We start from the raw sequence: 14,548 nt of genomic DNA on the forward strand, positions 1-14,548 counted from the left end.
CGGTTTCTTATTTTTGATTGTGTCACGTGCAATTTGTGACACGCAAATCTTGTTTTTTTTACTGAGAATAGCAAGGACAGCTCACCTGTGCGATCCAGCAGCGGTTCATCGAAGCGTTTGCCTACCACTAACCGTCGTTTCGGTGCCAGCCCTCGAGCCACCACGGCTGCCACCACGACAACGACGACTCCAGCAACGGAAGCGCCAACAGTTGCCGCCGTTACCACTAAACGTCCCAACCGATTTGGCGCTCTACGTAATAGCAAGGCTCTAAGTGCTCCGGCTGTTCCGGCTACGACGACCGCACAACCAGCCACCGAAACGCCTAAACCAGCAGAGTCTTCTCGCTCAAAATTGTTCCCCAAGCGGTACGTGGATTAACATCCAGATTTAATAAAATTTGTAATTACAACTTGGAATAGTTTAATTTCTTTGTATTATTTGACATTGTGTTGGTGTTGCCGTGTAAACTAGACCAACAAACTTGCGACCGGTCGCCAACTCCATCTCGAGGCGGAAGGATCAATCGACTACCACGACCGAAGCTGCTCCAGCTCCCGAAGTTGTTGAAGAGGATGTCATCGTTCCCGTTCCGGAAGAGCTCGCAATTATTGCCGAGCCAACGACTGCAGCTCCCCTCCGCCGGACCCGTGGCCGCATTGCTCCGCGAGTCAGTGGCATCTAGATGGATACATTTTTCTTTCTTTTTTTGTTTGTTTTTCGTTGTAGATTTTTTTTTTTTTCCCGAACTTTTATTCTTACATCACACCGTCATCGAGAACTGTGTCAATCATAAAAACAAAAAATCGTATTATTACAGCCTTTCAATACAGTTCTTTTTATTCTTGTTTCAACTTCCTATGATGCATACATAACAATGGGTTTGATTTGAACAAGACAAGGGGGAGAGAGGACGTAGATGTCGAGGGAAAAAGGCGGAGGTGGCTCTCATCCAGCCCTTGGCAACTACACCAATGTGCAGTTGCGCACGTATATTAAAGATATAATATGACATAAAAAGGGTGGTCAAAAAGTTGCCACTCACGAAGTCGCGTGATTTCCGACTTGCCGAGCAGTTTATGACGGCCGTCATAGATCGCTGTCGAAATCCATCCCCTTCCTCTCCCCTTCGTATCCTATCATGATTCACGACCTGGATGAATTTCTCTTGTGGTTTCCAGAGCATCTCTTTTTTTTTTTTTTTTTCTTTTTTGATGGGTCTCGTCTTTTATTCGTTTTCTTTCCGTATTCATTCGGCGAGGGGAAGATGTCGACCAAGTGGCTGCAGAATCCACAGGGGGCATATTCGTGCTTGATCGTCGACAATTACGTGCAAAAGGGACAGGACAAGAAGTCCAGCTTCTTCTTCTTCTTTCTTTTCTCCCGCATCGTCTTTGTACTGGATTACGTGAAAAAGAAATAAGGCCCTCGAGAGCTGAATGATACGGAACACACCAAGCTGATGATTGCCTTCATTTCTTTCTTTTCTTCCTCATTGCTGGCGTCGAGCTGTCGTGCGTGAGCGATCCAGAAAGCATACACACACTCATTGGCCTTTTCCTCCTGCTTGTGTTGCCTTTCCAGTGTGTGTTATACGTTCGTGAGTTCCTTGTGAAAACGACCTCGCCATCGGCAATGAAAATCGGTGCGCATTTTGTGACGTACGTTGAAGCGCTTTCTCCCGAACAGGCGGCCCGGCCCAGCTCTTGTGTTAACCTAACACACTTGGCTATTCGACAGCTCACACTCTCTTATTCCTCTCCATTGTTTGTTTGCGGGAGTAGTGGGACATGATCGCAGTATAGACCTCGCGTACGTCGGGCACGGAAGAGAACAACAACAAAAAGAATGGCAAAAGAAAAAGTCGGAGGGGGGAGAAAGGAAGATGAGACCAGAAAGCGTTTTCTATTTTTTGCCGTGTGTTTTTTTTTTTTTCCTGTTGATTTCCCTTCTTTTGCGTTTTAGGAACTCATTTGATTGTGTATGATAGCAACCCTGTGATGCCGGTGAGGAAAGCACTCATAAAAAAAAAGCCAACCGACAACAAAAGGCTTTCCCCTGTGAGTCGAGAGTCACGGATTGCACGAAGCGGAAGTGGCCCAGGTCACGACGTGAAGAAAAAAAAAACAAGAACAGTTCACACGAATATCTCAGCTTGCAAAAAGATGCTTTTTTGCCAGAGCTGCTTGGCCGGGGTGAGAATGTAGGTTTCCTGGGGGACTTGCTCATGTGACCCCAAAAAATACATTTCATGCCCACCTATCCGAATCAAAAGGAATAGCTACAAGAGTGGAACAGACGAGGACAGGAGAAAATAACAAAACAAAACAAAATGAAAAGAAGACAGGATGGTCGGGCCAGGATAAACCACGAACCCGGACTAGTCCACTAGGACAGGGGGTAGTGGAACAACAGGACAGGGGTATTCGACAAAACATCTTATTTAAATTCCAAAGATTGGAAACGGATTAAAGGTATCTGTCGTGAAAGGGACGCTTTGTACACAGGTGACTCGTCTGACTGCAGGGCAAGAGTGAGTAATAACTTTCTTCGTTACGAGCGGAATTTTCTCCGAATCCTGTTTCCATAAAGCTACACGTATATACTTGGATATACATTTTTTACACGCAGGCTATACTGTCTGATAGCCGGACGCAGCTGGGCAAGCCATGGCTGCCGGTGCTGATACTGCCTCGTACGGCCAACACGTTACAAAACACACACATAAATACGAAAGAGCTTGATGGTAGGAAAAAAAAAAGACCGCAGGACGGTGACCGATCGGAATCCCAGTTAGGATTTAGGTCATGTAACAGTGGCTAGAGGACTGTTTTCTCTCTCTCTCTCGATTTTTTTCCCTCTCTCTTTCTCCCTTGTCGTTCTCTCTCTCTCTCTCTTCCATCTCTTTTTCTTTCTATACACTCCAAGAGATGCAGTATATGGCTAGTTTAAGCTGCTCGATGCTTCTTTCTGTTACCAGGATTTAGATATATGTATATACGGAGTCTGTGTATGTGCTCATTCGCGCCCGATTGAACCCCATCCGTATTTATCGGGCGATCCGTCATGAGCAGCAGCGGACTGACGCTTTCGTTCACCTTGTGTATATAAATCCTAGGTTTTTTTGTGGGCCACGGTATCATTTGATGGATAGCCGAATTTGGCGCTCTTGTCGAGTCAAGTTCTACCAACAAAATCTACAACGTGACTGGCTCCTTTTCGTGAGCCAGGTATAGACCGTGTATAACTAAGATATGTGTCCATTGCCCGCCTATAATTATCTCCGTGTTGACCCTCGTCCAAGACTTATCCCGATGTCGAAACGGGAAAGTTGCAATTGCAAAATCGGGTTCGTTTCAATTGCAACAGGCGTTCTTCCCCCTGTCCCAACGAGTTCAAGTCCCAGATAAGCTATTGCACGGATGGCCAATAACTGTTAAGCAGAACATCATTCCGTCTGGCAGTTTGAGAGGGAAGAAAGAAGCATGCGTTCAACAGAACGACCAAAGTTGGTCGCGTAGCAATAAACATCGGTGATCAGCCTTTCACCCCTCCCGGATTCTTGGATTTTTGTTTTCTTCTGTGCTTTGGTATAGCTGTTAGCGTCATCATCCAGCAGCCACCGGTGCGACTTATACGTCCACACGTGACACATTTGGCATCGATGCCAAAGATGATGCGCGACCGCATGTGACCCACAGCGAGTCGCATCACTATGTGTCCGGAATTTCCTCTCTATTCATCGTCGAATAAATAGTCATAAAGGAAGAAGTGAGGAAAAAAAAAAAAAAGAGGAGAAAATGAAGGAAAACAAAACAAAACAAAAAGACAAGAGGACACGAAGACAACAAAAAAAAATAGGAAAGAAAGAGGAGAGAAAACCTGCTCTTCACGACGTCAAGCCTTATATATATATGTAGTACACTAAAAGAGAAAGAAATAAGAAAAAAAAACAAAAAAAACTAGTGCTTGAGAGAGTAGTAGGAGGAGTATGCTCCGGAATGATCATCGTCATTTTCGTGCTGAACTCTTCTTTTCTCCCTTCGCTTTTTTTTTTAATTCGCCCTTTTTTTTTATTCTCCTTCTTTTCATCCTTTCTTTCATTCTCCTACATTTCTATTATTATGCATTTTTTTTTTTCTATTCTAGTTGTTGTGTTATTTTGTTATTAGTGGCTGCCTTGTTGTTACTGAGGTGCTCTTCAGTTTTGCACGACTTTCTCCTCTTGTCGATCTGAAAGTGAGGTTCATTTCGATGCTTTTCTCCGGTACGCTGGGAGCGCGGGGGTTGGCTTATAGCTTTCGCTGGTATATTGGCCCTTTGTTCGGTTGCTTTGGGGCTCTTTTCTTTTGTTTTGTTTTTGTTTTTTTTTTCCTATAATGCTTGTTCGTGTATGTGTGTTCGTTTTTTTTTTTTTTTTGTATAGCTGATGTCGACGAATATTGGCTGGATGCCGCCTGGCCGGCGCCAACATAGTACACCTTTGCCTGCCTTTCTCTTGATATTGTTCATTTTCTCCTGTCTTGTTACTGCAATCCAGCAGAGTGGCCGGGCTTGACGTTTTAATGAATCCACTCTTCATTCCGTCATTATCTGGTTGTCGTCGTCGTTCCGAATAATACTCGAATTTAAATTACCCCTCTCATCATGCGTAACGATACCCATTGGCGTTGAGCGTTCAGTGGCCCTATAATCTACTTGCGTGACGACCGGATGCAAAAAAAAATCCCGAAAACTAGCGGGGCGGAACATCGTACAATCTTCATATAAAATGTGCGTGCAGTGTCTGCTTGTATAGGATGTCGTATTATCCCAATTACCCCAGCAAGTAACACACACGCCGTCCTACTTGGCATCGAATAATCTTGCCGGAATGCTGGCCACTCAGCAGTCGTTGCCGGGGTTATTGGCTTTCACGCAAAAGTCAGCCTTTTCATCCATTTTCCGGTGACGACTAGAAATCTTTTTTTTTTTTTCTTTTCTTTCCGCCTTACGTCGTCTTGCACTGCTGCGTATTTTTGCAATTTCAATATTATTTTCTTTTTGCCAACATGGAGAAAACCGTCACGACTTCGCGTCCAAACGATTTCATGAAGACGCTTAGGTCAGCTGACGTCATATCTAACAAGTCCACGATCATTCATTTTGGTTACTAAACATTCCGGTACAACGAACGTGACTCGACGGCAGTAGCCGTTCATTTTTATGAAAAAAAAAAAAAGAAAGAAAAGAACCAAAAAACTTTCTTGAATCTTTTGTTATCGCATTAAGAATAAGTCGTGCATCATGAAAGAGACGAAAATCAAAACAAATAATAATAATCATATATAAAAAAAAAAGGCACTCTATGTAACAAGGACAGCGCATCTGAGGTTCAACCATGGAACGCTTGATCTTCAAATGAGATGCACGCTTCCGTCTACACCCTCCTAAATCCTCTCAACCAGGATATTCATGGCCTCTATTGGCACAACCACAACAGCCGCAGCCCACAAGAAATCCTTGTGGGCTAAAAGGAGGGCTTTTTTTTTAACGTTCACCCTTATCGATTTAGGTTAGATAGAAAGGACGTCAGGTAGAGGCGCTTCGTACATTGTTGAGGATACATTTAAATGTCGTTAACAAACATCTACGTTTGATTACATTCTGTTTAAACACTTTCGCTATAACAATGTTGCAGAATAGGGAAAACACGTCAACAGAAGAAAAAAAAAAGACACAAAGGAAAGAAAGATGTGATTATGTTAATAAAGAGACACGGGAATCTTTTAAAGCTCGGCGAAAGTTGATTTGACCTCATGGTGGTATCTATTTGACGGTGCAAAGCGCGTCCTACCCCAGCAAATATGTCATCGGAAAAAGAAAAAAATCTCCGAAAACCTTGTCTACATTCGAACATTTTAACCACCGTCGGCTACCTGGCCAAGAGGGCCGCTCCTCAGACACTCGAAAGAAAAGAAGGTGGTCATATAAAAAAAAAACGTACCCATAACAGAGGTAGACAAAACAATAAGAACAAAAAAGCCAATAATCAAGGACGTATTAAATGGATGACTGAACATAAATGAGGCCTGACGGCCACATGATCGACGGGCAAAAGCATTTAAGGGTGGTACAACAATTGCAAAAGCCGGGCGAAGGGAAAATTCGTCGGTTTGTCTTCATGTCCTGTTTTTTTTTTTTGCCAGTTCTAATCGCAAGTCCCTCCGCCAACAACCCCGCCTGCATTCGAAGCTGGCCACCCGAGGTCCCTCCAGTGCTTATCAACCCACAAGAGACAAAGACCTCCTCCCTTCACCTTCACTTCGACTACATTGAAATGTATACACGGGAGAAGAGACCGCAGCTTTACAGCAAGGTGGGTAAGAGGGGGAATGTGGGTCAGGAGGCCGCCTTATAAAAAGGTGAAAACACTTTTACATCGCGGGGGTCTCCACCCCCTTTTTCTTTCTGTAAGCAATGGTGGGCCCAAGTCAGCCAACCAGCCAGTCCAGCTGAACAGCCAACAAAACACTAATGCTATACAGCAAAGCCCAGAAACCTACTGTACGCACATCCTCCCTCTCTCTCTCTCTCTTCTCTCTTTCTCTATCCAGTTTAGAAGAACACGAAGAACTCGAGTGAAGGTAGTTCAGGTGTGTATGTGCGTACAAGAGTGTAGTATCGCCAGCGTTTCACAGAGACAACCCAGTCCAGCAGCCAACGCTTCATCAGTCGCAATCCACGCTCGAACACCACTCTTGGCGGGTCGGTTCTTAGACGGTCCTCTCGCTTCTCCTCTTAACTCAGTCTGCCTATCCATTGCATCTGCACTATATATCGTTGACAGGGCTTGTACTACCCATCTGTCTCGTCTAACTATTTGATCCGGAAAAGTTTGTCTCCAGAGTGCTGTTCTTCATCTCCCCCGTCTAAAAGGACCAATAATGGCGAGTCCTTTCCAATTGGGGTAAGTTTGATGAACCATATTTTTTTTCTTCGCCTCTTTTCTTTTCAAATCTTATTCACCTCTGATTGTGGTGACGTAGAAAGTCTACCCCGACATTGTTGCCCGCATTGATTACCAAAAATATTTGACTTGTTGCGCATCAGTAAATAATTGAAGCCGCTCGTTTTTGTTTTTATTGCGTGTAGCGAAATCTCTTGTTAATCATCAAACATTTCGAGCTGCTTCTATGTTTGGGGTGGTTTATTCAATACCAACGGCGTCAAACCGCAATGGATTTCCGTGATAGTCGCATCGTACAGGGCGTCCAGCTGGAACGCAGGCAGCTCGTCAGCTGACCATCAAATGTACAATGAAACAAGAAAAGAATTTACTGTTACCATATGTGGTTAGTAGTTTTATGTAGCAGTGCTCTCAGCGCCGGGTTCTCCATCTCATCTGCATACTAGCGGTTTGGTTGGAACCATCGCGCACGGAATACTGGGAATTTTGTCAAGGTGGCTCTGTTTTCGAGAAGGATAGTGAAAGTCTCCCTTTGTGTGTGTTGACGTTGCCTTAATTAGAATCAGTTTCGTTTTCTATTCTTCGACATTTTTTTTTTCTTTTGTTGCGATTTCTATTGTCTATTCCTCTCGCGTCCGCCAAATGAGACAGTCGAACAGCTATGGACAAGAGATTTTTTATTTCTCGCCCTCCAAAGAAAGAACAATGTAGGGATTGGAAGCTCGTCAGTCCCCCGATCGACCTTGTTCTATAATCTGCAATCGTTTTGTTGAATAGGTCGTTCTCTTTTTTTTTTTGTCTCTGTAACTCTCACCATCATGTCGTTCTCCGCCCTTTTATTTTAGCGTCATGCAACCCCAACACGCAACTGACCGACCCTTGGCCATTTTCAAGACTTAGTTGATTATTCTTTCACGCTGTTCGGTATGGCGCCGTGGTACCAGTTCGTGCCATCTTCACGTGTTCATATCTAGTATTCAATATGCCATCTCAATTGGGAACGAATCAAGTGAGAGGGGAAACGAATTCGAATTCGAAACTCTTGATGAATCATCATTCAAAACGCAATCATGGTATTTCCACTTACACCGCGTATGAAATGATTTCAGCATAGGAAAAGCGTCGACCAAGATTTCTGATTGGCTAACAGCCGGTAAAGAGAAATTTCGCTCTTGGTGTTAACGCACGTTACGTCTTTCTTTCAAGGTGATTAAGACAGATTTCGTTTTTTTTTTTTTTTTTGGACGGGGAAATATGCGTTTGATAGGACGATAGTTCTTTGAATCGCTGGAATTCTGTTGTACGCATGCAAAATATGCGCAATAGCTGTTTATTCAGAAATATGGTGAGACTGCGGCCTTGATATCGCAGCGCAATTTTGGAAAAACCCTCACAATCAAAAAAGAAAGAAAAAGTGAGAGGTGATTCGTTTGAATTTGGGCCTCCCTTCACTCTAAAGACCAGCTTGCATTAGCGCACGTTCATCGTGAAATACGTTCTGATTGCATTCATTTCTTGCTGGATGACATGGTAGTGGGCGTTGGCTATTTGATAAAAAGAAACGCAGTTTTTGATCTTGTCGCCGGTCCAACTCTTAGGGAGGGAATTAACAAAGAAAAAAAAAACTAGCGGTCCTTAAAAAGTCCCAACATTCCGTTTCGCTTTAACAAGAATAGGGGAAAGCCATTTGGACAAGCTTCGGAGTATGCAGATGATGTCTCGCTGTGGTGAAAGCTAGGTGTGTGTCTGTGTTGGCTATAGTGACGGAAGAAACATCCTAAGGCGACTATCGAGTAGAGAGTTTGGAATCGAAAAAAAAACTGCCTCCCAAAAAAAGAAATAAAAGAAATCAGATAAATAAAAACTGTTGACGCAGAACGAAAGCAATGTAAAAGAGTGGACAGCAAAAAAAAACAAAATGAAAGAGAAAAAATTGCAATCGGCTGAACAATTTAATTCAAATAATTCAAGATGGGGTGAAAACCGAGTTCTAGGGAACACACAAACTAGTGGTTCAAGTCTTCAGCTCCTGTGTCCAAATTTTGCGGGACTGCAACGTTTCTCTCCTTCCTACCTGTCTAAACGTGATTGTTTTGGTTGTACAACCAACATTGAAAACTCATTTCTGTTTTTTCTAATCACGGCTTTTTTCTCTGACCGGCATACGAGAGCTTGATGTCTCTTTGAAAAAAAGAAACATGTCTTTTTCGAGAGTTCGTTCGTGTCCAAGAGCGTCAGTTCGGCTCCAATAATGAAATCTAGATAGCGTAACAAAAAACAAAAGGCTAACATACGGCGTGATGTATCCTAAATACAACTTCGGGATTTTTCACGCCAAGTTTCGCCAATGTGGGATAGCCGCTTCGTTGTCGAAATTCCATAGTGTTTCTCGTTCTTATATCTCCAGGCGGACAAGCCTTCCGCTTTTTCTTTGTTGTTGGTCCCTTTCTAGCACCTTTCCCAGCATGGTGCCCGAGATTTGTGGGTTGAAGCCGTTGGTCGGTTTCCCTTGGTATTTTTTTAACTCAATTTCTTCCAGCACTGCGAGCAAGGGAGAAAGTATCGTGCACGCAAATACTACTTAGATAATCAGATGCAATAGAACCAGGGCGATTTCGGGAAATGGCGTACAGTTTTCATTTATACACAACGACGATATGCCAAGTAAATGAGCCAAAACCTTCACGTGGGACAAGTCAGTTGTCTTTAAATTAGCCATTACGTGTTTTCTCAGTCTTTGATATAATTGACTATGATTTGATCGTTTCATCACGAAGAGATTGCTAGTGAAAACTGCATCTGGGAAAAACTACAAACCAGAACAAAGAAATAGTTTTTAATGGCTTTTCACTTGATTTTCTAAACTACTTCGTTTTCTAACAGCTCCAGGAGTTGGTGGATGGCCATGGTCGTGATGGCCGTCGTTTGCGGAACGATGGCTGCACCGCAACAGGATAGGCGCAAAATCAAAGTCAGCGCCAGTTTCGGCGGACGATCCGACCCAGATTCGACCGGAAACAGCCGAGCTCTTTCGCAGTTCGAAGAACCTCTCATCATCACCGAACCGCTGCCAGGACAAGAGTTCGTGTTCATCTCGGCGAACCCACGTCAGTCTCAGGCCGCTGGCGGCCGGACAGCCAGGGTCAACCCAATTCCAGCTCAACTGCCATCCGTCAAGATTGAGAGCAGCGCATCTGGCACCATTCTCGAAGACGGAATTCTCATCGCTGAACACCTTGGCGAATCGAATCGGGCCGCCCGTCTGTTAGACGAGCCTTCTGTTGAGCCAATTTTTCCAGTTGAAGATGCCGATACGAAAAGCTGGACTCCCCTTTCCCTTCCGGAGCTTCTGACAGGCCCCGCCATCGTTCGTGAACAAGAGTCTTCTATTCACAGCAATGTGAGCACTAAAACCGAAGAGGCCCGATCATTATCTCCGGTTCCGGCTCCAGTTGCTGAAACATTTTCACTCCAAGACGCAATCGAGGTATCCGGAAAGACGGAACAGGTTGCCACTCCCGCGGTGGTTGAAGAAAGCGGCCGTCAAGGTAAAGCCATTGAAGGTGTGAGCCAAGACGACGATAATCTCATTGCAGCCGAGAGCGTGTCACGCCGCACGGTCATAAAAACGGCTCCTAATGGTCAAGACTACGAGTACGAGTACCTCTATTACGACGGAGTCGACGTCGATGAAGCGAATGCAACCACTTCAGCCGTTTCACTTCAAGAGCCCACTTTGTTTTCCAATGACCAGGAAAACGTGAACGCTTCGCCAATCGAGACAAACGCAGCCGACAACAAACTTTCATCGGACGTTCAACTACCGTCTGAAGTCGAAGAGGAATTGAGCGTGACGACTGAATCAGACCTTGTCGAAGTACATGAAGTTCCCCACGTGGCCCAGGTGGCATTCGAAGTTGGCCACATCACCGACGACGTCAACGTCGAACCGTTTGATGACGTCACGACGGAGGATGTTATTACTGTTACTGAAGAGGCAACAACAACAACGACCACAACTACTACCCCGGCTCCAACTACAACAACTACTACCCCAGCACCAACTACGACAGTGGCTTCTAGACGTCGTCGACCTACCACCATCGGTACGATTGAGGCAACAATGCGTCCGTCGTTGAGCAGACTGACACCTCTACGAAGAGGTAACACTCCCGCGGTGACTGAAGAGCCAATCATTAGTACTACCGAAAGCAAAAGGATTCGCGGAAAGAACCGTTTCACATCGGATTCGATCCGTGGAACACCGGCACTCAACACGGTAGCCACAGAGAGCAAACCTGAAGGATCTAGTGGCAGTCGTAGACCTCTCCGTCCGAGGATCCGCCCATTGACAACGAGCACTCTCGAGAACCGTGCAGGCTTGGCCGAAGTTCGCTTCGAAGATTTGGAAGGTGAACTTGCAGATGCCCATCCAGCTGACATCGCTAATGATGATTCTTTGGGAGCTTTATTAAATCATGATGGACTTGATTTCAGTCGTCAGAGTCAAGCAATCGAGCATTTCCCAATCAACGGACGCAATCCGGATCATTTTGAAGAGGAGCATGAAGTAGGCGATTTCTTTGTGCAGGAGCGTACACCTCTACGAGTCGTGGAGAGCGATTCCTTCCGCAATGCGGGTAGCCAAGCATCGACGGGCGAACAACCCATTTCAGTTGGAAGATTGACTGTTATTTCCGGCCCTGCCAGACTGCCGACACCTTTGGTCGCTGAACAATTCGAGGACATCGCAGAGCAAGAAGAGACTGTGAGGCCAACGGTTGCTACAGTGCCTGATTTCGTCGAAAGCACTCCGCAGATTGCTGCTGAATTCGAAGCCGAAATCCCAGCTGCGGAACCGGAAGATCTTGTCGATGAAATGCATCACCAAGACGGGGCAGAACATGCTGATGATGTATCTCCCTTCTCTTTGAATCATCCTTCTTTAAGCGATCTGTTGGCATTCTCCAAAGCCGCTGAACAACAGCAACAAGATGACCAAACTATCCAAATTGTTCCTGCCGTAGACTTTGAGGAAGTCCTGATCGAAGAAGTTCTCCCTACTACTATTGCCCCATCATTAGCTGTTGATCCACAAGTTCATTCATTGGACGACCAACTTGTGACGCAGCACGCGGAAGACTTCGAAACCCCAGCTATTCAACACGTTCAAACCGATGTCGCAGATTTCGTGGATGACATCGTTACGACCCCGGAATCTGTGGTCTTGTCGATCGAACCGGTTCAAACCGAAGTCGATCCTATTCAAGGTCTTATCAACGACGTTGAAATCCCGCAAACGACTGACAGCGTCCTAGAAGCCGTTTCGGAGGACATCGTGGAAACTTCGACAGCAGCGACCACCACTACAACAACGACCACCACTACCACAACTACCACAGTTGCAACGACTACGACCCAAGAGCCAACAACAACAACAGCAGCGCCATCATCGAGCGGTCGCACTCCATCGCGATTCGGCGGAAGCAACGCTAATCGTTTCAACAATCGCATCCGCAACCGCGTGCGTGGTGGATCCGACGACACACCGGCCATTGCGAGCACGACAACAACAACCACAACAACAGCAGCTCCAGTGAAAAAGAATACCTTCCGTCCGGCTGGATCCCCATTCAACCGTCTGCGACGACCTACAACTCCATCTACGGATACATTGAAATCTACCTCATCCGAAACGATCGATGCGGCTGTGGAAATCACTGAGAGCAGTTCAGCTGCGTCTGTTCCATCCACCACTAGGAAACCATTGTCGAACAACTTCCGCAATCGTTTCCAATTCCGACGCAACCAAACGGAAACTGCTAAACCAGCAGCGACATCTGCTACTTCCGAAGAACCGAAAGCGGCTCTGCCGACAGTGAGACCCAAACCAACTGGAACCAGTCAGTTGCAGAGTAACAGGATTGCACCCCCGCGACCCATGTCATCCATCTTGAAACGCGGTCGGTTCACGACGACGACCACCACCGAGGCAGCACCTGTTGTAGCTTCCGTCGAAGAGACGAGCACCAATGAAACTGTATCGGAAACGGAACGAACGAGTGAGACTCAGGAGAAGTCTGAAGGTGAAGTAGTCGAAAATGCCGATCCAGAAGTTGTTTCAGAGAAGGTCGTTGTCACGGTTGCCCCTGAACCGACGACTACCACGACAACCAGATCTGCCGGTTTGAATCGTCTGAGAAATCGCGTATCTCTGCCGGTTAGCGAACGACCGAAGACCGTCCGAACCCAGGTAAGCCTTAGCGATCGACGCAATCGATTCTCGGTGTTGGCTACCAAAAAAACGGGAGCCGAAGCCGAAACGACGAACGAAGAAAAAAAGGAGGAGACGCAGAAAGCCGTCGCTAACGATGTTCAAGAAGAAGAGGTGACCGTTAATGAGGGTAAGGTGAACGCTGCTGTTTCCGACGCAGATAGCAGTCCAGCCAGCGAGAATGTCGTTGAAGCCGTTGCCAGCGTCACTGTGGCACCAGTTTCTTCGATACGAAATCGCAGACCAAATCGCATTCCGGGACAATTGGCTGCACGTCGAACCTAAAATCCAGTTAAGTCAGCTTTTTATCCCTCCCTCTCCGTCGACCCATCCAAGTTGTCAGTGATATATACCTGGAAAAAACATAATGTCTTTTTATTTTTTTCTAACTTTCTCAATGAAAACAAAGCATAAACTTAGCCGACAGACCACAATGTACACTTCTTTTCTTTCTTTTTCTTTTGTTTTCGCAACATCTGTATGGATTTTTGCTGTGCAGAACAGCAGAACAACGAATGTTGTCTTAGGTCCAGAGAGAACTGGACCTGTCTCTTTCTTGTTTTTTTATTCTTCTAGTATTTCTCATATACTTTTATTTTTTCGTGTGTGTTTACCACGATCATTCTCATTTTACACAGCCGGATGGTAAGTAAAAAATAATGGCCTTATTATTCTAGACGCACAACATCCGAAATCATGATCGAGTGGTGGTGGCACAATCGTTTTAACAGTGCGAAACAGTAGCAGTTGAAATAGTAACTGGAAACATTTGGAAATCAAGGACGATTTTTTTAAGCCACACCAACGTTTCCGTTTTCGATTGGCGATCTATAACATTAAAGAAACTATCGATTTTTCATATATTTATACTACCCTCTTCCTAATCTGTTAGAGTTTGTTTAGAACTGTCGTGTAAACAAGATGGATCTTATTTTTTTGTTTTTGATTTTTTTTTCTTACCTTTTTTAACGAGACACATTCCCAACCAGTTTCCGTGAAGCAAACGATTCTTTCGGCTCAGTCGGCTGGGATATCATATATTTGCATTGCCATCCCTGTAAAAGACAACATGTGTACCAATGAAAGAGCACACGGTTGGAACAGTAGGATGTATATTTTCTCTGCGATCCCGCGGAAATGTTATCTCATGAGAATTTTCGTTCCGTTCTTGTTTTTTATCTTTTTTTTTTCTCCCCTTTTTCTTTTCATTATTCTGTTAGGAACCTCCGGCTACCATATTATTCCCAACTCTAGTGTAAATAACATCTTTTTCTACCCTTTTTTTTTTTTATTTTCCTGTCAATACAATATTCTACTCTACTCAA

The 14,548-nt window shown here is 45.0% G+C and overlaps 2 protein-coding genes across 2 annotated transcripts in view; both read left to right on the top strand.

Moving 5' to 3' along the window:
* LOC130702829 (proteoglycan 4-like) overlaps positions 1-847 on the top strand; it is a 92,718-nt gene extending 91,871 nt beyond the window's left edge. The window contains exons 5-6 of the mRNA XM_057524446.2: positions 72-368; positions 475-847. Of these exons, the coding sequence (XP_057380429.1) occupies positions 72-368; positions 475-685 (508 nt within the window). The 3' untranslated portion in view covers positions 686-847. The remainder of the gene's footprint in view (positions 1-71; positions 369-474) is intronic.
* A 5,681-nt stretch (positions 848-6,528) lies between these two features.
* Positions 6,529-14,548, top strand: LOC130702618 (mucin-2-like). The gene is made up of 2 exons (XM_057524293.2): positions 6,529-6,949; positions 9,833-14,548. The coding sequence occupies exons 1-2, from the start codon at positions 6,927-6,929 to the stop codon at positions 13,506-13,508; spliced, it is 3,699 nt and encodes a 1,232-aa protein (XP_057380276.1). The 5' UTR covers positions 6,529-6,926; the 3' UTR covers positions 13,509-14,548.

Source organism: Daphnia carinata, chromosome 10 (genome assembly GCF_022539665.2).
Source record: "Daphnia carinata strain CSIRO-1 chromosome 10, CSIRO_AGI_Dcar_HiC_V3, whole genome shotgun sequence".
Taxonomy (NCBI): Eukaryota; Metazoa; Arthropoda; class Branchiopoda; order Diplostraca; family Daphniidae; genus Daphnia; species Daphnia carinata.

Bases quoted from the DNA above. Each gene is read 5' to 3' on its own strand.
- LOC130702618 (XM_057524293.2), top strand. From the start codon at position 6,927: ATGGCGAGTCCTTTCCAATTGGG. The intron at 6,950-9,832 runs GTAAGTTTGATG...GTTTTCTAACAG, and splicing joins GCGAGTCCTTTCCAATTGGG to CTCCAGGAGTTGGTGGATGG.